General features: G+C 40.0%; 2 protein-coding genes across 4 annotated transcripts in view; one reads left to right on the forward strand and one right to left on the reverse strand.

Moving 5' to 3' along the window:
* The window catches only part of LYPD6 (LY6/PLAUR domain containing 6), a 140587-nt gene that overhangs the window by 44831 nt on the left and 70306 nt on the right, over nt 1-25450 (reverse strand). The gene's annotated exons all lie outside the window — the stretch shown is intronic.
* On the forward strand, nt 11396-13387 carry LOC117025674 (pre-mRNA-splicing regulator WTAP-like). The gene has a single exon (XM_033111685.1). It carries the CDS (start codon nt 11521-11523, stop codon nt 12730-12732), a length of 1212 nt encoding a protein of 403 aa, XP_032967576.1. The 5' UTR covers nt 11396-11520; the 3' UTR covers nt 12733-13387.

The raw sequence follows: 25450 nt of genomic DNA on the forward strand, positions 1-25450 counted from the left end.
TTCAAGGGGATTTGCCTGACTATGGAGCACAGATTCCTCCACTTCTTATAACAGTTGTAGGGTTCCATATGTTTATCCCCTAGGGCACGTGTCCCACAAAGTGTCCCTCTCCCACCAGACAGTGAGAGAGGCTAGAGTGCGGCCCAGCTGTAAGGCCCAGCCACTACCCAGCTCCAACTGAATGCTGCCATGAGGGCTAGTGAGGACAGATCTGTTGAGTCTTTAAAAAACCTCAGAAATCCAGATTTTTATTGTGAGATTGCTTCATTTGAAATGTTACACACTGATTAAAAATTCAAACGAAATCTAACGGGAAGGCACACGAAGCACACCACTGACTGCTGTGGTTCACGCCTGCCAGCGTCTGTCCACCGTTCTGAAATGCTTCTGTGGCCTCGACCGTGACCCCATGGAATGTACCCTGTAGGGCTGAGTGCCAGGGGCTCTGCACATGGCGATGCTCTAAGAGGCTGTGCTGCTCCCTCTCTTAAGAAACTAAATCATTACATTTTAAATTCTGTCCTCTAAGTTCACAGGGTATTTCCCATGATATCCCGCAAACCGTATTGCCTCACCAAAGAGGCAACTAATTCATTATCTTCTTCAACAAATATTTACTGATCCAAGCCCTGTGCTAATTAGGGAGATTCAGAGTTGAATCAGAACCAGCCCCTCTCCTCAAGAAAAATCATCCTTAATTAGGAAAGACAGAAATCTAAAAAGTACAATATTATATTATTTGAGAAGTCGTTTCTATGAATACGTTTATTCTCTACTAAAAGCAAACACCTTGATTTCCCAATGAATAATAACATCTTTTAAACAAACAAAACACATTACAAAAAACAATTTTATGAAACACCTTAAACCGTAACCTGGCTATTTGAAAGATTTTAATAGATGATAAATCTTTTCATTATAAAATTGTAGAAAGTAAATGAAGATTTAGGAAATATGAACAGTGGACATTTAAAAATATATTAATAAACATTTAGTAAGCGTCTTAGTAAATGCTTTAATAGACTCACTTCAAAATTGTACCACATGCTGAGATTTCTTCTGAACGGTGGCATAAAACACAAATTCATTTAGGGGGAGAAAACAAGTATAATTTTCTTAACTGAACATCTACTCTATCAAAGTTTCACTGATTATGAAGTCCTATTTCTACTTATATAAATTATAAAGAATACATATACCATACAATAACAGCCAGTTCTAGGGAAACTTGGCCGTAAATTCTGGGATTGCTGAAAACCCACCTATACAGTGGGAAGATACAACTGCCCACTGTCCCTAGCTTTGCCCGCTGTCCCTAACTTTGGCACATCTGCACTAGCGTGGTCTGAAGTATGTTGCTATCATGCTATAAAGTATGACGTGTAGATGGAGGCCTGATGAGAGTGGACTTGGCAATCGTTCCAATCCAAATACTTCTTCCTTTCTCCCTCCTACACTAACCCACCCCCGTCCCCCAACACGTCCACAAGTGAATTGAAAATCAATTGCCTAGAACCTTCAGGCAGATATGTGAACTTCACTTTCCTAATGACCCTGAACAACACTTTTAAAACACACAAATTGAATCTGCTCTGTGTCAGTGAGTATTGGGGGAATCTTAACTACTGGATTAAAAGGCCAATCAATTGGTAAACTCCTAGGGGAAGCCCTAATACCAGGGAATAGATGAACTGTTAACTGATTTCAAGAACAAATGGAAATTGTAAGTCTCAGAGAAACGAGGTAGGAATTAAGTGGCAGATGAACAAATGAAAGAATTTGAAGCACAGAAACTATGGTTGGTAAGTCTGTAACATAGCAGAAAGATGAAAAGTCGTATTTTTCTAATTTTTTTTTTTTCTAATCAAGTTTCCTTTTTCTTTATCCAGAAGGCAATGTGGGCTGGTTTATTCTTTTCATCTACTTTTCTGTATAATGTTGTGATAAATGATAAAGTAGAAAATGGAAACTTACAAACTCTTTCCCCCACCCCAGTCTAACCTGGGCAGAGGCAGGCTGCTCAGCGAGGATGTTGGGTTCAGGATTACTGAGCAATGGAGGGATTTTGGAGGACCCAGCTGGAAAGTCCTAAATAGCCTCAATTTGCCTTCTGTGAGGATAAAACCAACTGTTGAACGATGCTTAATGATAGGTTAATCCTTTGTAAAATCAGGGAGAAGGGAAAATGCAAGCCATAGGAGAGATTTTTCTGAGATGAGTATAACATTGTAAAAGACAATAGAAATGCAGGGGAAATAAAAAAAAAAAATGCCAGAAACCTAGCAAAATATTGTTACTATGATTGGTCTTAAAATTCAGCTCAGGGCTTCCTCAAAAAGCAATATGGGGAGCATGATGACTTAATGATTCTGAAAGAAATAAATTTAATTGGCATATAAATCACAAATAGAAATTCTCCCAGAAATATTTATTCTCTTTCTTTCATTTTCATTTCCAGCACAAAAAAACCAGTTTGGATGAGAATATGAGATGACTTTTTACATATAATGTTTTAGCTTAAAAGGGGGAAGAAGTAGATAGAGTATTTTGGCTCCAAGTACAATAGTGCCCACAGTGCAATATTGAATACTTATTTCCTGTTAACTGCTGGTGTAAGAGATCTCGCCCAGACACTGTGTTCATGGTGTTCATGGACCACAGTCCAATCACCATTATCTTCAAAAGTGAACTATTAGAGAAAGAGTCAAGAAGTCTAAGATAGAACCAGAAAATTTGTATTCAAAACAAAACAAAACGAAAACCACCTTCTCTGGTGATTCTAAGAATGTCCAGGTATGAAAACCTTAGAATTAGGTCATGAAAAACATGGATAAACATCATCTCTAAACGGAAGTTCACCAAAAAAATAAGAAAAGAAAGTTAGCTAATACATCTTTTAAAAATGCTCAACCTTATCAAAATTAAAGGCAAATCAAAACAATGATTTAAAACATTGTAACTTCCCCTATAAAACGGGCAAAAACGTGTTGATTTCATAAATGTGTGTGGGAAAAACTGTCATTTGAAGAAATTCATTTGTTTATCATTTTTGGAAGGTAACTAAGCAGTTACCTAGCAGATCATATCTTTTTAAATGTGTGTGCTCTTTAATCCAAAAATTCCATTCCCAACAATTTACCTAGCAGATATATTTCAAAAGTCTGCCAAGATAATAATAGGCAAGAATGTTCATAATAACCTCAATATCTAGTAACAGGAGGTAGGTGTATAAAGTATAACCATACAAAGGAATATTGTGTAGCTTTTAAAAGATACATACAATATATTACAAAGGGGGGAAGAAGCAAAATGCTACTATCTAGTACATTTCTCAGTCAAATACTTCCAGTGTCAATCACTATGTGAGTGAGTCAATTTATTTCAAATCATATCCTACCTACACGGCCAACTCACTTACTAGCAAAATGGGTTTGAAAAGCCCTATCATAAAAGACTCAGAGTAAGGCTGTGAAACAAAAGAAGCAAATAAAATTCATGGAAAAGGAGGGGGAATTAAAAAGCCCAGGCAAATGTATTGCCTATGATTGAGCAACCAGCACAGCTGCAAGTTACCTGAAGGAAAGGGCAAAAATGGAAACATGACGGGTGATGCCATGCTCGTCTAGGAAAATATTTCATGCCTAGGTAACAAAGAAGCCTCGTTTACCTGCTACTGAATTCTAGGAGACGTGATTGAAGACACTCTGAAAACACCTTGATGTGCCCTTGCATCAGAATCACCCCAGAGGACCAGTGAAAACACTGAGTGCTGGACCCACTCTCAGAGATTCTAATTGCGTCGGTCTGGAGCCAGAGTGTGTACATTTCTAACAGGTTCCTAGGTGAGGCTGATACTGCTGGTTTGGGACCACACTTTGGGACACCGGGATCTTAGATCAACCATTCATTCATTAACCCTTAAGGGTCAATGACTTTATCAGTAGTTCTGCTGAAGCTGTGGAGACGCTTCATATGAGCACTTCAGGAAAACATTGGAATGTAACCCAGCCAGTGAAAGCATTTATGAAGCTAATGAGACCCAACTATATCTCTTTCTTATGGTCTGATTAGAAAATAAAAATGGAATTTGAGAATAGCCATAGATATAAATGTATTACACATGCCTTGGCCCTTCTTAATACAAATGCATTCCACATCGCCTGCTGAGACGGGAGCTGATAATGCAAATTCATGAAACACGGACTCACATTAACAATGTCCTCATTTTACCCACACAGGAGGCTGGTCTCCTGCCAACATCCAAAATGCATTACAATTCAATTCAAAAATCAAGACTCAATGACCTTTAGAAAATCTGAACTCTTGTTTTTCCTATTGACATGGGAAATAGAGGATTAACTGTACCAGGAATAACATAGGACCTTTCTCCTAGAGAGGTAGGAGTTCAAAGTACTTTTCAGATAAACAACCTCATTCATCTTCCGAGATGCCTAGGTGGTAAGCGGCACCTTTGTCACAGCACTGGAATCTTATGTCTGAGATCGCTGTCTCCAACCCCTACTTGGCTCATGGTTGTCAAAGCACTTAGTTCCATACGAAATAACTGGTGTGTTTAACAACTGCACCCAGCTCCCAGATACAGATCCTACACCACACACACACACACACACACACACACACACACACACACAAACACACACACTGACACCATATGTTTTACAAAATGAAAAACATCTAAAAATATATTCAACAGGTCATTGATAAATGGATACACAGTACCTCAAAACAGGGAAAGAGAAAAAAGAATTAAAAAAACAACAACAGCTAAATGCTCTGAGTTGCCTGAAATTTCCTTAAGTTTTCAATGGTTCAGTTCAATAAATTTTAATTAAGCACCTACTGTGTGCCAAGTACTATTTTAGGAGCTGGGAGTAAAAGTTGAACGCAAAACTTACTATGAGGAGCTTACAAGTGTAATGAGGTGGCATTTATATATAGAGAGAACAGTTCAGGTTGGTATGGATAAGTTAGGTGTCAACTGTATGACTAAAGGGTGCTATCAATGCTCAAAGAATGGCCATTTTACCCCTCCTGGCGCTCCCAGGGGCCTTCCTGTAGAAGACACAGACGGAGACCTCACAGATGAGTAGGAATCCACTGGAATGAAGACAAAGGGGTGTGGTGAAGGATCCTGGGTTAGACTGCTGGCTTCATATCCAAAATCCTATCACTCCTTCTCTGTCACAAACACAAATTCATTTTTATCTACAGTGGCATTTGGCCTGACTCAAAACATAATTGCCAGAATTCCCTACAGCCCTGGTGATCACGTGACACATTCCTGGCTAAGGAGATGTAATGAAAGCCACAGTAGGGCTTCTAGGAAAGCCATGGGCTCAAATTTGGCTTTTGCTTTTCCTTCATTGCCCCTCGCCCTTCTTGCTGCCTGAAATATAGATAAGAAAGCCCAGCGGTGTGACTGCCATTTTGGGGAGGATCAGGAGTAAAAAGATGGAACAAGACTGGTCTCTGGGGGCTGTCACATCTGCCCTTGAACTAACTACCTCCAGTCTTCTCATTGAGAAAAGTAAATCCCTTTTTAGTTCAGCCCCGCAGTGAGGAGGCAGCCTGATGTATATGAATAGAAACCGATCTCATAAATGAATCTCGTAATGCTACTTATGCATTAGTTTATTGTTTGTTTGCACATTCTGGGGAAGGCCCCAAATCTTAGAGAAAATGCTAATATCCATAAGTAAACTCTGAATCCTTCACTTTTATCAAAACATAAAATTAAGACTGCCCTGACACTATTTTAAATGCTGTTGTAATTAAGTAGCAAACACTATTAACATCCATGTTACCAGAAAGTTTCAACATATTTAATCAAGAGCTAATAAAATAAGACTATAATGAAAGGTGAAGGAATTAGGAAGTACAAATTGGTAGTCACAAATGGGGATGTGAAATATAGTATGGGGAATATAGTCAATAATGTTGTAAAAACTATGTATGGTGTCAGATAGGTACCAGACTTATCGGGGGGGATCACTTCATAAATCATATAAATGCCTAACCACTGCGCTGTATACCTGAAACTATTAGGTTGGTGCAAAAGTAATCGCAGTTTCTACAGTTATTTTTAACCTTTTAAATCGCAATTACTTTTGCACCAACCTAATAATTAAAATAATATTGAATGTCAACTATAAATTATATATAGAGAGCCAAAAAATGTATACATATTTTGAGAAAGGAAAACTGTATTAAAATTGTAATAATATATAACGATAACAAAAAATGAATACAAGTTACATTTGAATTCTGCAATCACAAGAGGGGCTCATCAGTGTCCAGACACTTCTGATTACGGTGAACTACTGCTTGAGCAACATTGAACAAGTGTTTGGCACCCCCGGTATATATATGAGGTGTGACCAACAAATACGGTAAATGTTTAAACAAAAAAAATTTATTGCAGTAAAAGATACATTGCCATTAATCTCCCTCAAAATACTCCCACTCTCTTTAAACACACTTACTGTGTTTCCCTGAAGATAAGATCCAGCCGGACCATCAGCTCTATCTAAGGCATCTTTTGGAGCAAAAATTAATATAAGACCCAGTTATATGTTATATTATATTATATATTATGTTACATTACATTACATTACATTATACAGGGTATTATTTTAAAATAAGACCGGGTCTTATAATAACGTTTGCTCCAAAAGACACATTAGAGCTGATGGTCCAGCTAGGTCTAACCTTCAGGGAAACACAGTATCCCATCATTCTTGTCACTTTCTGAAGCAGTTCTGGAAGTCCTCTTTCGTGAGTGTCTTTAGTTGCACTGTCGTGGCTGAACTCAATGTCCTGAATCGATTCAAAATGTTTACCTTTCATGGTCATTTTGACTTGGGGGAAGAGCCAGAAGTTGCATGGTGCCAGATTAGGTGAATAAGGTGGATGAGGACACACCATAATGTTTTTATTTGATAAAAATTGCTGTACCAGAAGCCATGTGTGACACACAGCCTTTCTGTTGTGATCAAGAAATGCAGTGAATGCTGCTGCCAAGTGCCATCCAACGGAAAGGCAAGGATCTTCATTACGGGAAGCAGCGCATGGAACCTTAGTGAGTGTGTGACAAGTTCAACTTGTTCGGTGTAGCCAGTTGGGTGTGAGCTACGGTTGAGAGAAGGTGTGTTTTAAAGTGTGTTGTCAATCATCCTTCATCATGACAATGCTCCATGTCACACATCGCTTCTGGTAAACAGCAATTTGTCAAATAAAAACATTACAGTGTGTCCTTATCCACCTTATTCACCAGATCTGGTACCCTGCGACTTCTGGCTCTTCCAGAATGTCAAAATGATTCAGGACATCGAGGCAGCCACGGCAGTGCAACTAAATATACTCATGAAAGAGGACTTCCAGAATTGCTTCAGAAAGTGTCAAGAACGATGTGATAAGTGTTTTCAAAGGGAGGGGGAGTATTTTGAGGGGATTTAATGGCAGTGTGTCTTTTACTGTAATAAATTTTTTTAAAACATTCACCATATTGTTTGATAACACTTCGTATATGGTCATGGCATGTAAAGTACATCATAGGGAATATAGTCAATGGTATTGTAATAGCTATATATGATTTCAGAGGGGTTGTAGACTTGTTGGGGTTATCACTTTGTGAGGGGTTTCAATGGTCTAACTATTATGCTGTTTTGTACACACCTGAAACTAATAATAAAAAACATAAAAATAAATAAAATTAAATTTAAAAATAAGACTACATTGCCCAGTAACATTTGTAGTTTCCTCCAAAAAAAAAAATTTCACGTGAATATATAATCCTAGGGTTTAAACAAAACTTGTTTAAACAAGATTTGTGCCTCTCTCATTCTCCAGAAAGAGAACTATGAAGTATCGTGCACACATACACACACACACACACACACACACCACATGCATGCACACGCACACACTGCCTTTTGTTGTTTCCTTACACACTACCAGTAGTCTCAAGCACTGATGTTGTTCTCCATTTGCTGCACAAATAGGGACTGAATACTACTATGGGCAGAAAACCATGCAAGAGTTTTAAAATCTGTTTCTCTGTTACCCAAATAATAATGATAACAGCCAGGTAATAGTAATAACTGCAGGTGCAGTAAACAGAAAGAAGTGCTCAGGCACAGGACAAGACTACGGTGGCTACCCGCAGCAGGGACAGATCACTGAGTGTTCTCTCAGGTATAATAGCCTCAGGCCCTTGTCCTGGGACTTCTCCACCAGCTCTTCAGGGCCCTCTTCAGCTGAGGTAGGCTGGACCAACCTGGAGCACTAGGATGGGCGTGCTCCAATCCTGGCTCATCCTCCTGTACCATGAAGTGTTTGACCAGGGATTCTGAGACTGGAAGGTTTGGTGGACCAATAAAATTCAACTTGAAAAGAAAAACCTGGGGTCCAAGAAAGCTTTGCCAATATTGCATTCTTCTTTACAAGGACATAGAAATAAAGCAATGACAAAAGCCACAAGCCAAAACAGCCATATGTTCCCTGCCAGCCTTTATTTGTCCTTTTATGATGAAAGATTCTATGTTGCCTATTTTGGAAGTGTGGGACTGTCCTCCAAATCTCTTAATGTCCTTCTAATGATTTGATCTTTTATTTATTTATATGTTTTTCCTCTGTGTTTGAAATATTTTTTCCACTTGATCTTCCAGGCAAGGAATTCACCCCAATAGTCCTTATATCCCATAGGTTCTTGATCTTTTTTGGTACATGGATCCATTCAGTGGTCTATTGAAACATTATGGACCCTTTCCAAAAATAACACTTTTAAATGCATAAAATGAAATACATAAGATTAAAAAGAAACCCAATTATATTCAAACACTAACATCAAAATACTAAAATACATAAACTCATGATATAACAATATATACTCTTCTTTATTACAACACTAAATATCAAGCTCTAGTGGTGACACTAATGATTATAATTTCAAGCAACGATGAACATAAAGGATATTTCAAGATATCTGCAACAACTGTGTCGTATGAAAATATTTTTTATTTCTGTTGATGACAAAGTCACAGGTGTTACTAGTTCTCTTGTGGTTTCACTAGAAGATAATGAAAATGAAAATGCATTTTTCTTCCAAATTGTTATGTTCTCCTGTGAGTCAGACACAGAAAATTCCCACCCTATCTTAACACAACTATTTGATTTTTGATAGCCCATTCCATTCTCCATTGTACTGCATAATTGCATACATATGTGGCGTGTCATTTTGACATAGGGGCAAATGTCAATAAAAAAGGAACTCATCTTCTCACCCTGGTCCCCAGCCATCCCATTGCCCCTTGTCCAGAGACAATCACTGTTAGTAATTTCTTGGGTATCTTTGCTATTTAATGAATGTTTCTTTTTTTAAAAAAAAGCATTTTGTTTAAATTATAGAAATCTTTCTTTTGCAATAAAATTACTTTATACCTCTTTTTTTTTTCAGAATTATAATATTTCTCTTCCATCCATTCTATTTGACCAGCATCACTTATCTTCTGATTATTCTCCGGTAGCTGGGTCCCCTTATCTTGGTTTCCATGGCTTACTCCTTACTTTATTCACCCTCTGAGTTCAGGTTAAGCTATTGGGGCAGTTTGAACAGCAGCACCTCCATGAGCTTGGGGTGGATCTAGCTGGCTGGCTGTCTGTCCTCTGCTGAGGTCCCCAGGTAAACCTCTCAGCACCACTCCAGCCTCCTCAGTAGCAAAAGAGAATGTTCTGATAGGAAGAAAGCAGGCTTCCTCTGAAACCTCACAAGGAGCACTTTCAGGGCAGCCATAAGACAAAACACACACACACACACCACAAACACACCACACACACCACACACACCACACAACACACACACACAACACACATATAACACATACACACAATACACAACACACAACACACACACAACACACAACACACAAACAGAGCCACCTTCTGCTATCCATTCCTATCATCAAATAAAGAATAATCTTCCAAAATAGAAAAATTAGAACCTCATAATAAAAGGACAAATCTTCCCAAGAAAAGCAAGTTGGCATAACATAGTCATACACAAATAACAAAAACATGCAAAGAAAAAGGACAGGATGGAGAAGAGGCAAAAACTAAAGAACTAATAGAGGAAGTTTTCCCTACTTTGCAGAAAGACTTCACTTGGCAGGTTGAAAGAGCTTGTCCAGTTCTAAATTGAGAATGATTATAAAAGATTCATTAAATGATTAAAAATGATCATTTTTTTTCCCTTAATACAGTCTCCTGGGTTTTTTCAAAGTTATGATCAGCTCAAAGGGGAAATTTTATCTTTTCTTTTCTTGTCATATTTTCTAGAACCTCCAAAAATCTGTTAAAAAGTAGTAATAGCTGTCATTTCTGATTTTAATGAAAAATTTTGAAAGTTTCTAGGCAAAAGTAACAAGTTACCTATAAAGGAAAGAGAATTAGACTGGCATCAGACTTCATCTGCACACACTACTTAGAGGAAATGGCATCTCCAGAATTCTGTACCCATATGACATATTCAACTCTCAAAGTTAAAGGAAATAGTGAAGGTAATTTAGTAACAACAGTACCGTTAATGTTTATACAGCACTCTCATTCAGTGCCAGGTTCCAGTCTAAGTGGCTCCCTTATTGTGACAGCTTGTCTGTAAAAGTGGCTGCAATTAATTCCTTCCCTCTCTCCCCATTCATGCCATTCCTCCCACTCAAGATGGAGTCCAGTCTCCCATCTCATAGAATCTGGGAAAGTGTCGCTGTGCCAGTTCTAAGCCAAGGCACCGTGAAGGGTGTCAGTTTTCCACCTCTTGGAGACCTAAGTTCCAATGTAAGGAATCCAGCCTATTCTGATGGAGAGAGAGACTACATGGACAACAGAGACGTGTGAGTGAAAAAGCCGTCTTCTGAACATTCAGCCCAACTGAACCTTTAGATGATTTCAGCTCCTGCCGCTATCTGACCACACAAGAACCCCCAAACAAACAAGAAGTGCCCAGCCAAGCCCAACCAACCCACAGAACCATGGAAGATAATAATAAATTGTTTTTTACCTTGTTATTTTATTGTAGTTTCATTACATAGCACTAGATAACCAGAATTCTTATACTAACTCATTTAACCATCACAATACTTGTATGAGGTAGCTATTATAAGTACCATCATTTTTTGGAGAAAGAGACTGATGCTCAGAGAAGTTACCTTTCCCAGGGTAATACAGCTGGAGAGAAAATCCTTGAGAAATGCAAAGATTCAAATACTATAAATAAACCTCATGCTTCCTATGTAAAAAATATTGGGGGCTATCCTTTCTCCTTTTCTCTCCGCGGTGGGGTCCGGCTGCAGCCGGTGGTTGCATCCCCGTCGGGAGGCCACTGGTCGCACTTGTATGGCACTTAAAGCATTGAGATTTGCAGCACTTTGTGAGTTAGCCAAAACTGGTACCGTTTTTGGTGGTTTGGAGACTGTAGCCCAGAAAGTTAAGTGACTTGCACAGGATCACATGACTAATAAAGGATTCAAGATGACCAACGAGGAACCTCTTCCCAAAAAGGTTCGACTGAGTGAAACAGACTTCAAAGTTATGGCACGAGACGAATTAATTCTGAGATGGAAACAGTATGAAGCATATGTGCAAGCTTTGGAGGGCAAGTACACAGATCTTAACTCTAATGATGTAACTGGCTTAAGGGAGTCAGAAGAAAAACTAAAGCAACAACAGCAAGAGTCTGCACGCAGAGAAAACATCCTTGTAATGCGACTAGCAACCAAGGAGCAAGAGATGCAAGAGTGTACTACTCAAATCCAGTACCTGAAGCAAGTCCAGCAGCCTAGTGTGGCCCAACTGAGATCAACAATGGTGGACCCAGCCATCAACTTGTTTTTCCTAAAAATGAAAGGTGAACTGGAACAGACTAAAGACAAACTGGAACAAGCCCAAAATGAACTGAGTGCCTCGAAGTTTACGCCTGATAGCCAAACAGGCAAAAAGTTAATGGCGAAGTGTCGAATGCTTATCCAGGAGAACCAAGAGCTTGGAAGGCAGCTGTCCCAGGGTCATATTGCACAGCTTGAAGCAGAGTTGGCTTTACAGAAGAAATATAGTGAGGAACTTAAAAGCAGTCAGGATGAACTAAATGACTTCATCATTCAACTTGACGAAGAAGCAGAGGGTATGCAGAGTACCATTCTAGTTCTTCAGCAACAACTGAAGGAGACAGGCCAACAGCTGGCTCAGTACCAACAACAGCAGTCTCAAGCCCCAGCCCCAAGTACCAGCAGGACTACAGCTTCTGAGCCTGGAGGACAGGCAGAGGCCACAGGTAAAGACTGCAGTTGGCTGGCCAACGGACCAAGTAATGGCAGTTCCTCCCGTCAGAGGACGTCTGGGTCTGGATTTCACAGGGAGGGGGACACAACTGAAGATGACTTGCCTTCTTCTCCAGGGAATGGTAATAAGGCCTCCAATAGCTCGGAGGAGAGAACTGGCAGAGGAGGTAGTAGTTACGTAAACCAACTCAGTGCGGGGTATGAAAGTGTAGACTCTCCCACGGGCAGTGAAAACTCTCTCACACACCACTCAAATGACACAGACTCCAATCATGACCCTCAAGAGGAGAAAACAGTGAGTGGGAAAGGTAACCGAACTGCAGGTTCCCGCCATGTTCAGAATGGCTTGGACTCAAGTGTCAATGTACAGGGTTCAGTTTTGTAATATTTTTTCCAGCAAATTTTTAGACAGTGTCATTTAATTTGGGAGAGGATACTGTCCAGAAAATTAACGCATACTTTTGTCACAATTTGCCTTTTTTTTTTTTTTGTGGGTGTGTTTTTCTGTTTCCCCCCCCCCCTTTGCTTCAATACCTCTGCCACTTTGGAAATGGTAACAGTTAATTATTTTATTGCTAACAGGACATTTTGTGTACGGTCAGGTTATTTTTATATGAGTTAATGTGAAGTTGTAAATGGAAATCTTTCCTTAAAGTATAACATAATGATGTCTGTATAAATCTGTGGCTATCTAGAACCTGAGCTGTGTGAGGGCATTCTCACTCATGCTGTTCCTAGACCTCTGCACCATTCAGACCTGTTAGAGTAGCTGTGGGTTTGTGACTGCCAAGTTTGCCCAGTAGAGTAGTTCATCACTAAAAGTTGGACTTGTTGATGGAGTCCTATAGTAGTTTCAGTGTTAGATGCAGTTTTTTCCACCATACATTTGTGCATTTTCTCTTTAGGTGACTGAATGTTTAAGAAATTTGTGTGCATAGTTACTCAGTTTTTATGAACTGTTGTACCCTGTTAATGCATATTGCTCTGTGACTCCAGTATATCTTAACCTGTACTGACCAAACCTAAATAAAGATTTTTATTGTAACAAAAAAAATATATATATTGGGAAAGACTCTAATGCAACAAAAATGAATCAGAACAGAATTCAACATAGAGGAAAAGGGAAAAGAGAAGGAAAAAGAAAAGAATGGTGAGAAGTGTATCTTATAAATGTATTGTAAACCTAAATGGCTAATGATACTATGATGGAGAACATGTAAATTAAACATTAAAGTTTTCTGAAATACGAGATTAACTGCAAGGGTATAATAATATTAAAGAATGAAACAAAAACCTTGGAGCCGGGAAGAAGCAAGGCTGGTGGCAGAAAGGGGATAAAGAAGTAAAAGCATTCTAAAGTTCTTGGCATGAATTTCTGTTAAGATATAAATTAAGAAAACTGACTCCAGCCATAGAAAATCGAATAGACCAATTACTACAGGAGAAACTGGGAAAATGGTTCAATTCTTACCATTAAGAAGTGGAGCAGAAACAGATGATTTTATAGTGAATTCCATATAACTTATAAAGAATAGAAATACCTAAGTGAAATTATTCAAGACTATAGAAACATACAGAAAGCCTTAAAACCCAAACTGATAAAGGTAGTACAATAAAAGAAAACTACAGTGTAATCCCACCTACGAATATTTGCATAAAATCTAAATGAAATATTAGTAAGCAAACGCCTAACGTAGATGAAATGAATATTGCCAATGATCTAGGGGAGTTTACTCCAGAAAGGCAGTTTTCACACCTGCAAACCCATTACCATATTTCATGAGAGCAACAAATGCATGTAGGAAACGTGGTTGGTTACATTGATAGGCTCTATAAAAGCATGTGGTAAAATTCTACAGCCATTTTTAATAAAACTCCAAGCAAAATATAAACAGAAAGAAACCTCTTGAACATGAAAATATCTATTTTTTGAAAATCAAATCAATTGCAAATATCATTCCAAATAATCAAATGCCAGGAATAAGAAGGGATGCCTGCTATTATCATTACAATTCCACAGTGAAGTTAAGAAACGAAAATAGTTCATATAAATAGAGTAAGTGAAGACATAAAATTTCCCCTTTTAAACGCTAATGTTAGGTCTATATACCTAGACATTCCAACTCCAGTTTAAAAATAAAAACTACTAGAATCAATGGAGCAGCTTGATCAGGTGGCTGTAAACGTTTAGAGCTTTTCTCCACATTGGCAAAGAAAAATTTAAAAAAATAACAGCATCATAATAGCATCAACAATGAAAAAAAAGAATTGTATAAATTCAAATTTTATACCTACATTTAATACAATGCCAATAGAATCCCAATTTTTTTAAGTGGATATCATGAATGTTTAGGCAAGATTAAATGTCCAAAAATTGGGGCAAAGTTTTTGAAAAAGAATGTTGAGAGGTGGGCCATACCCACTAAAATCCATTAGAATCAAAACATGGCATGGGGGTAAATAGCAGAACAGACTGAGGAGCCTAGAAATGAATCCCAGTATCATTGCTGGAGTACACCCCACTTGTCATCAACAATCTTCATAGAATAGAAGCTTCTATATAACAAAGTGAGTATTGTGATCCATTGTGGAGAAAACGGTTTATTGATAAAAGGCACTCACACAACTGACTATGCATAAGGAGAAAAAGAAATACGTGAGGCTCCCACCCTCCCCCATCCTATTATTAAGTCAAGAAAAAGAATAAGGTAGCACGATGCCATCTCAAGTAGGGAAGTCCAAGACCTACTGCTGAGTAAGAAAAGTAAGATTCAGAAAATAACTTACAATAATCCCCCTATTTCTGGAATGTCTTGGCCACCATTCGGAATTGTGGATCATGGATCCTGAGCACATGACAAACAGTGCTTTGGAAGATGCCTTTTTGTACAAAAGTATATACATTGATAGAGGTTATACAGACATGGTGAGAAATGTGGGGCTACATAAACTAGATTGTTGAACACTGACGGTGGAGGGAGACGTCGCAGATGTGAAGGGAGGGAAAGAACAAACAATATAATTTTAAACAATGAATACAGAATGTATGATGTAATCTAACTTGTGATGAATTATTTACGCTCACACATATGCACACCAGTGTGTGTGTGTGTGGAGAGAGAGACAGAGATGAAAGCATGGCCATCAAAATGTTATTCGTGGTTATCACAGGTGCATGGATTTCAAATGATTTTTACTTAATATAACCAGGAAAAAATGTTTCTTTATCCGAAAAGGGTTCAAAAGTATGAAATACAAATGTATGGATATAAGCTTAGTTTTAAAATATATTTTAAATGAATGCCAAGTCAGAGGGTCTTCATATTCTTTTTTGTGAAGTTGAGATAAGAATGAGAACAAAAGCTCATAACATATGCCTGACACATAGACTAATGATCACCACTATTATCATTATTCCAGAAATTTAGAAGGTCACCTGTTGACAGCTCTGTCTAAAAGTATAACCTCAGGGAGCCAGTGCAAAGGGAAGCTCATAGAATTACTAATATCACACCCTGGTCTGCAGCCTGCCAGCTGCCCATAGTGTCAGTGAGCTCAGGACCATGCTTGGCTCAACCCCCTCTAAAGCCAGCTTCGTGCAGAAGAAAAAGAACATTGGCTGATTTCCTCAATACAACTGCACAGCAAGAAGAGATGACATCATTGTGAATTGAGAGTTGAAGCAAAAACATTTGCTTCTGACTTTCCAAACAGAAGGTCTTAAGCACTCTTGTCACCGTGATAGAAACGTGACTGTGTAAGCTAACTACCACGCTTTTTATTCTAGAGTGTGAAGCCACCCGATTTGTAAGCAGGCTTTGTGTTAATATCTCCCTACCACCAGCATCAGGTCTGGAGAAGCCTTTCCAAGTCTCATTGGGCACCTTGATATTCAAACCCCACCACAAAGGAAAGCAAATCACCCTGTGACTGCCAAATCTTTAGCAGTCAGCGCTTCAAAGCCCCAGGAGCTAATAGATGGTAATAGATTCCAGGAGAATTTAGAAATCCCTGTGGTTAAAATACTTTTTAAAAATGTATCCAGTCTTTCTAGCTGGGGAAAGCTAATCTCATCTTCTCTCACGGTACACTGCAACCCAGATCCCTTAATCTTCCTCAGGTTTGTGCATAATTCCCTCTGATGTTCAAGTAATTCCATGTCCAAAAAAGCAGCTCCCTAATGCACCCCTGGGTCTGCAGCCGGCCAGCTGCCGGCACAGTCAGTGAGACACCAGGCTTGGCTCCACCCCATCCTGGAGAGGCGGCCCTGCCCACCCTGGGTCCTCTAGACCCACTAACTCAATGGGCCTTAATTCTTGGCAACCTGGGTATTTAGCACCTTCTAATATCTGGACAGAGCCAGGATGAGGCTATGTATTTGCAAAATGTATGCTTCTGTAGTTGTGAAAAGGAAATACTCTTATCTTCACACAGTGAAGAGCTCCGAATTCAGCTGTTCACCATAGTCCTTTATTGACCAGACTGACTTCACTAGCCTTGCTGCTGAAAATTCTAGAAACACAAGAATGGGTTTTAAATGGAAACTCTTCAAGCTAAATCAGCCCTCAAAATACTTCTGATGGCATCTATTTAAATGTAACACTGAAAGGCTGTACACGCATAAATGTATTCAGAGCTCTGATTATAATTATCATGAAAAGGGTCTTTTACAGTTATCACTGAATCATCCGAACTTTGAAAATAAGAAAAGACTTATGCAGGGATATACCTGAAGCAGGTGGGTATATCGAAAGAACACAGACCATACACTTTTTATCACGCACCTGAGCCAATGTGCAAGGATTTTTCTTTCTAGGGGGGCCCTACTAAAGCAATATTCTTTCAATGGATAAGGAGCTTTCCTTGGAATCAAATTTGGACCTAAAGGATTTCAAAAAAATAGGTATTCAGTACCGTTGTATAACCTCAAAAAAAAAAAAAAAGACATAACACCTCTGATGGCAGCATCCTGATTATATACATGGGGATAATACTCACTACTATGTGGTCACAGCTTCCCTTTTTCTCATGGGGATTGAAAATCACCACATCAATTTCCAAGGACTTAAAAGAAAAGCTGAGACATGCTGTGAGTTCACAAATTCCACACTCCTCTTACTTTCAGTCCAAATGACCTTCTGGAAATTGTTTTCTACAAACACACAGACTGTGCCATTACATGCACACTTACACGCCCACACTGTGCCCCGACTGTCCCGGCGTGACATCTGCCTCTGTCAGTTCTAGCCTTTCTACTGTCACAGCCTTTGTTATGGACTGCATTGGGCCCCCCACAAATGCCTGTTGCAAGCCCTACCCCTCCGATGTGACGTGATTAAGGAGACGAGGCCGCAGGGAGGTAATGAGGTGTAGACAAAGGCGTGAGGGTCGGGCTCTCTGATGGGACTCGTGTCCTCAGGAGAGATACCACAGAGCTTTCTCTCTTCTCTCTCCCATGTGAGGACACAGGTAGAAGGTGGCCACCTACAAGCTAGGAAAAGAGACCTCCCCAGGAGCCAAATCAGCCAGCACCTTGATCTTGGACTTCCCAACCTCAAGAACTTTGAGACATACATTTCTGTCATTTAACTCACCCGGTCTATGGTATCTCGTTATAACCGTCAGAGCTGACTAAAATATCCTCCTTGTGTGGCTTCCCTCTGCTCAGTTCCTTGACTCCAGTCAGCAAAACCATTTGTCCTGCTAAAGGCACACTCTATGTTTTCTACATCCCCACAGACAAGCCAGGATATTTATAATCACATTGCCTCCTATTCAGTATACCTTCTCTTCTTTCAGAAAGATCCTTTCTACAAGCACTATCTCTTCCTCCCACTTTGAAAGTGCAGTGTGTCATGGGTAGACCACACAGGGTCACATGTGACTGGTCATACACTCCTGAGTGGCTTCCCAGAGTCATTTCTGTAAAACAAGGATCAAATATCTGCCCTTATAAGGATCAAATCATGTACCTGGGAACATTTATAAGTTGTGAAGGGCCATATAAATGTAGGGTGTATCAGCTACCTCAGCCCCTTGCATGGAATATGATGACCTCAATACAGAGAGCCAGTAACAACTCCAGAAACAAAATAACTTTAAAAAATATATATATATATACAAACCTACAAAGATCCATAATAGTTAGTCTATGCCACTCCTTAAGTCAACTTACTTTAGGACAAGATGTTTTCTCCACAATCAGAAAAAAATTAAAGGTTTAGAATAAGAGAAAGCTCAGATGGTTTTAAGAAGTTTCTATACTAAACAACAGACACTAATTCAGTGACATTGAATAAGAGATTCCCTCACTAGTCTGTGAGATTCTCAGGGGCCAAGTTTTACTCACCGTTAAAACTCCAGAGTCCACTTCAGTGCCTGGCACATAGCAAGAAAGCATCAATCAATCACTCAATGAACAAATGTGGGACCACACTCAGTAGAATGCCAGAGAGCGTTCTCTCCTGCTGTCAGTGAGTTACGACTGACCACTTTGAGGATTCGTCTTTGTAAACACATAGCCGTATAGCACAAAGGAAAGCTTTAGCTTTGAAGTCAGATGTACCTACACACTGACACTGATTCTGCCACTCACCTTGAGCACGTGTCTCAATACTTTCATCTGTGATACGGGGAGACTAATGCTCACCATACAGATTTGCTGTGAATATTTGAGAAAATACAAATAAAGCTCTTAGAGCATCATCCAATACAGTGTGTGTACTCAATAAATGAAAGCTGTGATTATTGATGAATATCTCCAAAGAAGAGTCTACATATAAATCTATTTAGACGCAGTACATCATGTCACAACTTGTTCCTCTTTTACTGACTATATCTAGTAATACTTCCATTCAACTACAGTCTACACTATTCTGTGACTTAATGGGTTATATTATTTTGTGCTAGACATCAGCGAACCATAGTACTTCGAAGAAGATAGAATTGGCTATCATAAGACACTGGATCCTGAGATTTCAAACCTAAGCTAGGATATGTCCCCTGATGTCTAGGTCTTGGGTCACGCAGTAGGGACAGGACCTGCATAACTGAGGGGATGGGCACTGCTTCGACAATTTTAAATAGCAATGTCACATGGAATTTTCCAGAAACTCAAGTAGGTTGTCACTAAGTCGGGCAGAGGGCCACTAAGCAAGATAAGAGTGAGCTAACATGAAAATCTGAAATGAAATGGAACCACAGGAAGTGCTGGATGAGTAGAAGATAGAAACAGAGGACAAGCGAGGCCTCCCTAAACTTCCTAAACCTATGAGAAGCAGCCAGCACGTAGCTTCACAGCTACAACATGTGTGTGGGTCTCCCGTGAGGGACAAGGGTATCCCCCACCTTTCCAAAGAATGGACAAGAGATTATTCAAACTAGAGAAGAAGTAAGGTGATGAGAGTAAGAGGTCAGAAAGCTAGATTAAACAGTGGAGCTGCAAGGTTAGATTTTCAAAATTGGCCGTAGCTTGTTTCAGATCTTTAATACGGAGCATTTTGAAAATTACTCAAGGTCCAAAATGTGAGTGAACTACCTGGATAGAATATTTCCTGTCAAGGAATTCAAAGCAAAATAATTATAATCAATTGCATTTAATTAACCAGCAGCATATAATGCTTTTCAAAGTGTTTACACATATATTATTCTATTTCAGAAAATGCTAGGAGGTTAAATGCTACATGGTTAAGAGCCAGGAATAGACTTGGGGTCCACAGCATGAGCCCAAGACAGGAAGCCGCCATGCTAGCCATGCAAATGCACCCGTCCAGTACTGGAGCACATCCCCTGCACTGCAGCCTCAGAGAGGGCTTGGGCTCCTGTCCCAACAGGACACAGGCTGTCGGGAGCAGGGGGAAGGACTGATTGGAAACATGAAGCTGGTCCACTTCCACGCAAGGCCTGGCTCAGGGAGAGATCAACTTTGCATCGAACAAAAGACTTTACAGACCAAAAGTAAAGATACCAAACCAAAGCCCCACTGCAGTGACAGGTAAAAACCCTTAATCCAGGTGACCTCTGCTGCTATTCAAATGCAGCCATTGTGATGAAAATATGCTTGGATTCAGTCTGTAAGCCAAGAAGTAGACAAGCACAGATGTTCCCTGAAGCCATTCATGAATGCATGGGGCCATTTTGGCTTCTCTGTTTCTAATTTTTATATTTCTCTAATTTGGTTCTCAGCCTCTAAGTGCCTAACTTGGTCATTGCCCCTGAAGCCAGCTTCATGCCTAGTTGAGACTATAATATTTTTATGCCTCAAGATTTTAACTTCTTCAGGTATCTTGACTTTAGTAAACCCAGGAAAACATGAACGAATCAACTCACAGACACAGGAACTCACAGACCACCCCCCACCCATCCCCCACCCTGCGTAACTGGCCTGGTCTCTCTCAGTTAATACACGGGACAGTGTTTCTGCCATGAAAAGCTTCCTAGGAAAAGGTTAGGGAGATTGTTATCAGAATGGAAGTTAAGAAAATTAATCGATCAAATGTCACAAAGCAACTACAATTTCATAAGTCTCTAAAACCTAAGGCTTCGGGTATTTTTTACCTCCCAGCCACTTTCCCCTCCCTCTAAAATCACAGCATAATCGACCTTTTAAGTCCTTTGCTGTAACTTGATCTGACAATGCCCACTGTAAAGCTTAACAAAGAATACAGTACGGTACTAACCCATTCTGTTGGACAAGGAACGTTCCCAGTCCTTCCAGGCAAGACAAGAGATAATGTGCCTTGCATTAGGAAGGGTTAATTCACCAGGTTGTTGAGAATTTTTCATCCTCCTTTTAATGTAAGTCATAGTACCATTAACTCGAACGTTACTGAAAACAGGTTTAGTCGAGCAGCTCAGAAAATAACAACATAAAAAAGGAGAAAAGGTATTTGACTTCAGTGAAGCTGAGAATATGTGAAGAACAGGTTTCCAATGTAGCCAATCATCTTATAAAAAGAAACCCAAGCATTCAGGCAAGAATTACATGACCCTCCCTCCCTCCTGCCTCCCTCCCAACACACCCATTCCTCCACCTCCTCACCCCCGCCCCACTGCTAGTGAGCTGTGAAAATTCCATGGGCATTAAACAATTCCCAGCTATGTTCTCCTGACACATCAATTTTGTGTGAGACTTCCTTAGGTGTGGCTTTCCATAATTCAGGAAGATGGAGCCCAGTGTTTCCCAACCCTCTCTTAACTACCCCCAGGCATCTGCAGAGTAGAGCAAATGCCTATTCAAAGAAGCTTGAGATTCAGCCCAAAGTAGAAAAACAGAAATTGCCTTGATGCCTCATGTTTTATCATTTTAAAGTGTCAATTGCATTCTACTACGTAATATATTCATCCGTTTTCAGGTAAAACAATGTTTCCTGAATTCATGAAAAGCTTCAGGAAGCTGCATCAGGTTAATCCTCCCTGTATCCTGGTCCACTCTGGGTATCAATTTACACTATGCTCTGTTTCCAAAGGAAGTCACCCAAACCTTTAATCCCCTTAGTTTTCATAGATCAGCTTTAGAAAAAATTAAGGTAAGAGAAAGGTAGTTCAACATATTTCATTATTTAAATAAAATTGAAGTTTTTTTCTTTTTTTTTAACATTTAGGAGAAAGAGAGAATTTCTGTTCTACTCTTTTCCCTGTTTTTCCCTCCATCCTCCCTCCACACGATAATGGAATGCAATAGCTAGAATTTTTGCTACTTTTCTATTGCCTCTTTTGTGGCTAACAAAACCCTGGACCAAGGAGGAAGCTTATCCTACATAGTTTAGAGAGCTTAATTCCCCTAGCACCTGGAAAGGAAGTGGTACCTGACCCAGATCTAGATGGAATACATATCTCCTTAGTTTCAAAGATTGGTTCAGGAAAGGGCATGTCAATCCTTTCAAACCAAAACCAATCAGAGAACTTCCCAGATGTATATGTGTCTATCTGAAGAAGTCAGTGGCCATCTTTGTTAACATGTGAAGAAGGCCTCCTAAGAATCAAGCCAATTCATAAAAAAGAGGTGCTGAAATCAAATCTAGAGGAAGGATAGCACAGAGACTTGTGAAGAGAAACGCACAGAGAGACATTTATAAAGGGAGAGAGTAAGACACAAAGAATTGGAGAACCAAGTCCTGATAACATCACTTTAACCTCTAGATTCCACTGTACCTGAAACCAGAATATGTCTCAGACCTCCCACTTATGTGAGAGGAAAAAATTCTCTTTTGGCATAGCATAGTTTAAGTTAGGCCGAGTCATTTATATTTGAACACCTCCCGAAATAAAAATACAAACATGGGATTCTCAACTTCAAACCCTTCAGTGCTCCCGATCAAATATTTAGAAGGAATCCAAAATCCTTCATGCAGCGTCAAGGTCACCTGCAATCTACACTCCATTTTCCGTAGGTCAAGGATGACTCATGGATGAGCGCTGGTTTGGTGCACTACATGCAAAGAGAAAATGGGAAAATGCTCCAAGTCTTGAAAAAGGATGTCTTCCCATTTTCTCAATTTATTTCAATATTTATAGTACTTCAGGCTGTCTCTATACTCTCTCACTTACCCACAATTCCCTGTTCCCCTTACGGGGAGTGTCTCCTCCTCGCAAATTATCTGCCCAGTGAATGTTCATCGTTCTATCTCAGCTCAAGCAGGTTCCTCATGAGAACTTTCCCCCAGTCATTTCCGACTGAATTGCTCACTTCTCATGCCATTGTCAGGGCGTGCAGTGCCGTAGCCAGTGTCGGCAGCCAGCCTCTACACCCAACCAGGAGGTCCTCCAGCCTGCGACCTGTCCTATTTACCTCTGCATCCCCAGCATCTAACATAGTGCCTCCCATGTAGTAAATTGTATGTGGATATTTAAAATTTTATTTGAATATTTGATAGAATGAATCAGTAAAATTAACCTATACCCGTCAGTGCTACCTGAATAAAAGGCAAGGTGAGGAAGGGGATAGAATTAGATTCCAGTTTGCTGCCTTCCACCTGCAACCCAACCAATGACTGTTATGACTCAGAATGACTTGGCCTGAGAGAGATGTTTGAAGAGGATTCAATTCATGGGGACAGAAGTATTAAAACACTTTCTTCCCTCTCCTACTATCCACACTCAATCCCAATATCTGACCCTGATTCTGCTCATTTCGAAAAACATTCTGTTCAGATGTTTATATGGAAACTGAGAGTTAGTACAAAAATAGAGAATATCAAACTAAGGCAGGAGTTGGCTTTCTGGAAGAGTACCTTTGTGCTGCTGGAGGGACAATGTCACGCTAGGTGCACTGAGACTTTTCCATGTGGGCTCATCAGTTACCGATGCAGTCCCTAGCCTTCCCTGGAAAGACAAAGTCCTGCAGTCCCGATGGGGATGGGGCAGAGGGCTATGTTTTCACAACTGGGGAGGAGGACGGCGGGTGCACCAGCCATCATTTTTGTGACTACGTGCAAAGGTGATTGGAAGAGACACCAAGTCTCGATAAACATATATTCCCATGTTCTCAACTGATTTCATTATTTATATTCAACAGGTAGCCAGTGTGCATTCAGCCATCTGCTGTTAGGCTGCAAAATGCCACACAGAGAGGGGACATTAGCTTGGGCCTACCAGACCCTTCCATTCATTGCTGACTACAGTGCAACTTACATCCATCCTCTCCCTTTTCAGAAATTCCATTAGCCTTCAGATTTGTTCTAAAATGCCTATTTTATGAGTCATTGCTCTTTGCTAAATGAGAAGGCCTGGTTTCTTCACTGCCAGTATCATCCTGCACTAACCGCCTCCTTGTTTTCAGCAGGTGGAACGTGTGTGTAACCAAGACCCGGGTTCCACCTGGGAAGCGGGTACTCAGATCCCCACTCTGAGTCGGATAGTAAAGGACCCATTTCCACCCTGAAGGCTACACACTGCAATCAGGCTTCTTTTGCAGAAAACAGTTTCTAGCCACTGAAGGCAAGAGAATGGGGCCAGTGAGAAGCAGAAAATCAGGACCTTCCTTCCATGTCAACAAGCACTATTATAATTTAAAGCACACGGTACATGAGAAATCTAAAAACCATCTTACAAAGAAAGGCAAATTCCTCGGCAGCTGTAATGGAAACAAAAACACTAAATCTAAGTGCAGTCGGAAACAAAACTTAGCACTCTGCCGTTCTGAAGAGTCTCCTTTCCTTGTAATTATAACTAAGTTCAGGTTAGTCTTCATTCTTCAAGAAGGGGTAACTTCCCCCTCATGCGATTTATCTTTTTACAGAAGACTCAAAAGGTTAAAATATATGGCTTAGGTTTTAAGGACATCTTCCTTTTGGAAAACATAGGCAATTATAATGGTTAATTAGAGGTTTGGGGGGCAAATTCTTGATCTTTGGCCAAGGTGTATTCATTTAGCTGCACCCAGGGAATAGTGGCTTGGGGAGCAGTAGCGAGGTTTTAGAACCGAGTGCTGTCTTAATTGTCCAGCATCTGGAAAGAGACCCTCCCCCCCCCCCCCCCGACCCCAGTCTCCAAAGCAGGTAGTTCTCATGTTCTTTGTCTCTTTCCTTCTCTCTCTCTGTATATAAAGACAAATGTGCTCTTTTATTTTATTTTTAGTGCCAAAGACAAGTCAACCCTCTCCCCTCCCTCTTCCCCATAGTTATTCTGTTCTGGAAAGAACACAAACAAAGAAGGCTTGATTTCTCTCTGCTAATCATAGGAAAGGAAAATTTTCAGTATCTGTACAGAACCAGTCTAATTGCTTTCACTGAATTCACCGGTTATTTCGGTCCAAGAAAATAAATCTCCCTAATTGCCTGGCTGAAAAGACCAGTGTACGTCCCTGAATTCCTCATGAAAAGGTCACCAAGGTAGTGCTATGCAGACATGACTGATGTTAGCGGTCTGTTGCTAGTTACCCAAATTACTGATTGTTTCTGCAAACTAGGGTGTCTCTGGCTAATACTGTTAAACTCAGGTAAATCCACACGTGCTTGCTGGGTTTGTCCTCTTGGGGGCTTAGTGGAAGAAATGTGCCTTTCAGAGGCTTTTGCTCTGACGGCTGCTCGCAGAGACGGCCCGTGAAATCAGTTGGCTGAGTGTATGCACAGTGAACAGAATGAGGCAATTATGAATATCCATCC

This window comes from Rhinolophus ferrumequinum, chromosome 8, assembly GCF_004115265.2.
Source record: "Rhinolophus ferrumequinum isolate MPI-CBG mRhiFer1 chromosome 8, mRhiFer1_v1.p, whole genome shotgun sequence".
Classification (NCBI taxonomy): Eukaryota; Metazoa; Chordata; class Mammalia; order Chiroptera; family Rhinolophidae; genus Rhinolophus; species Rhinolophus ferrumequinum.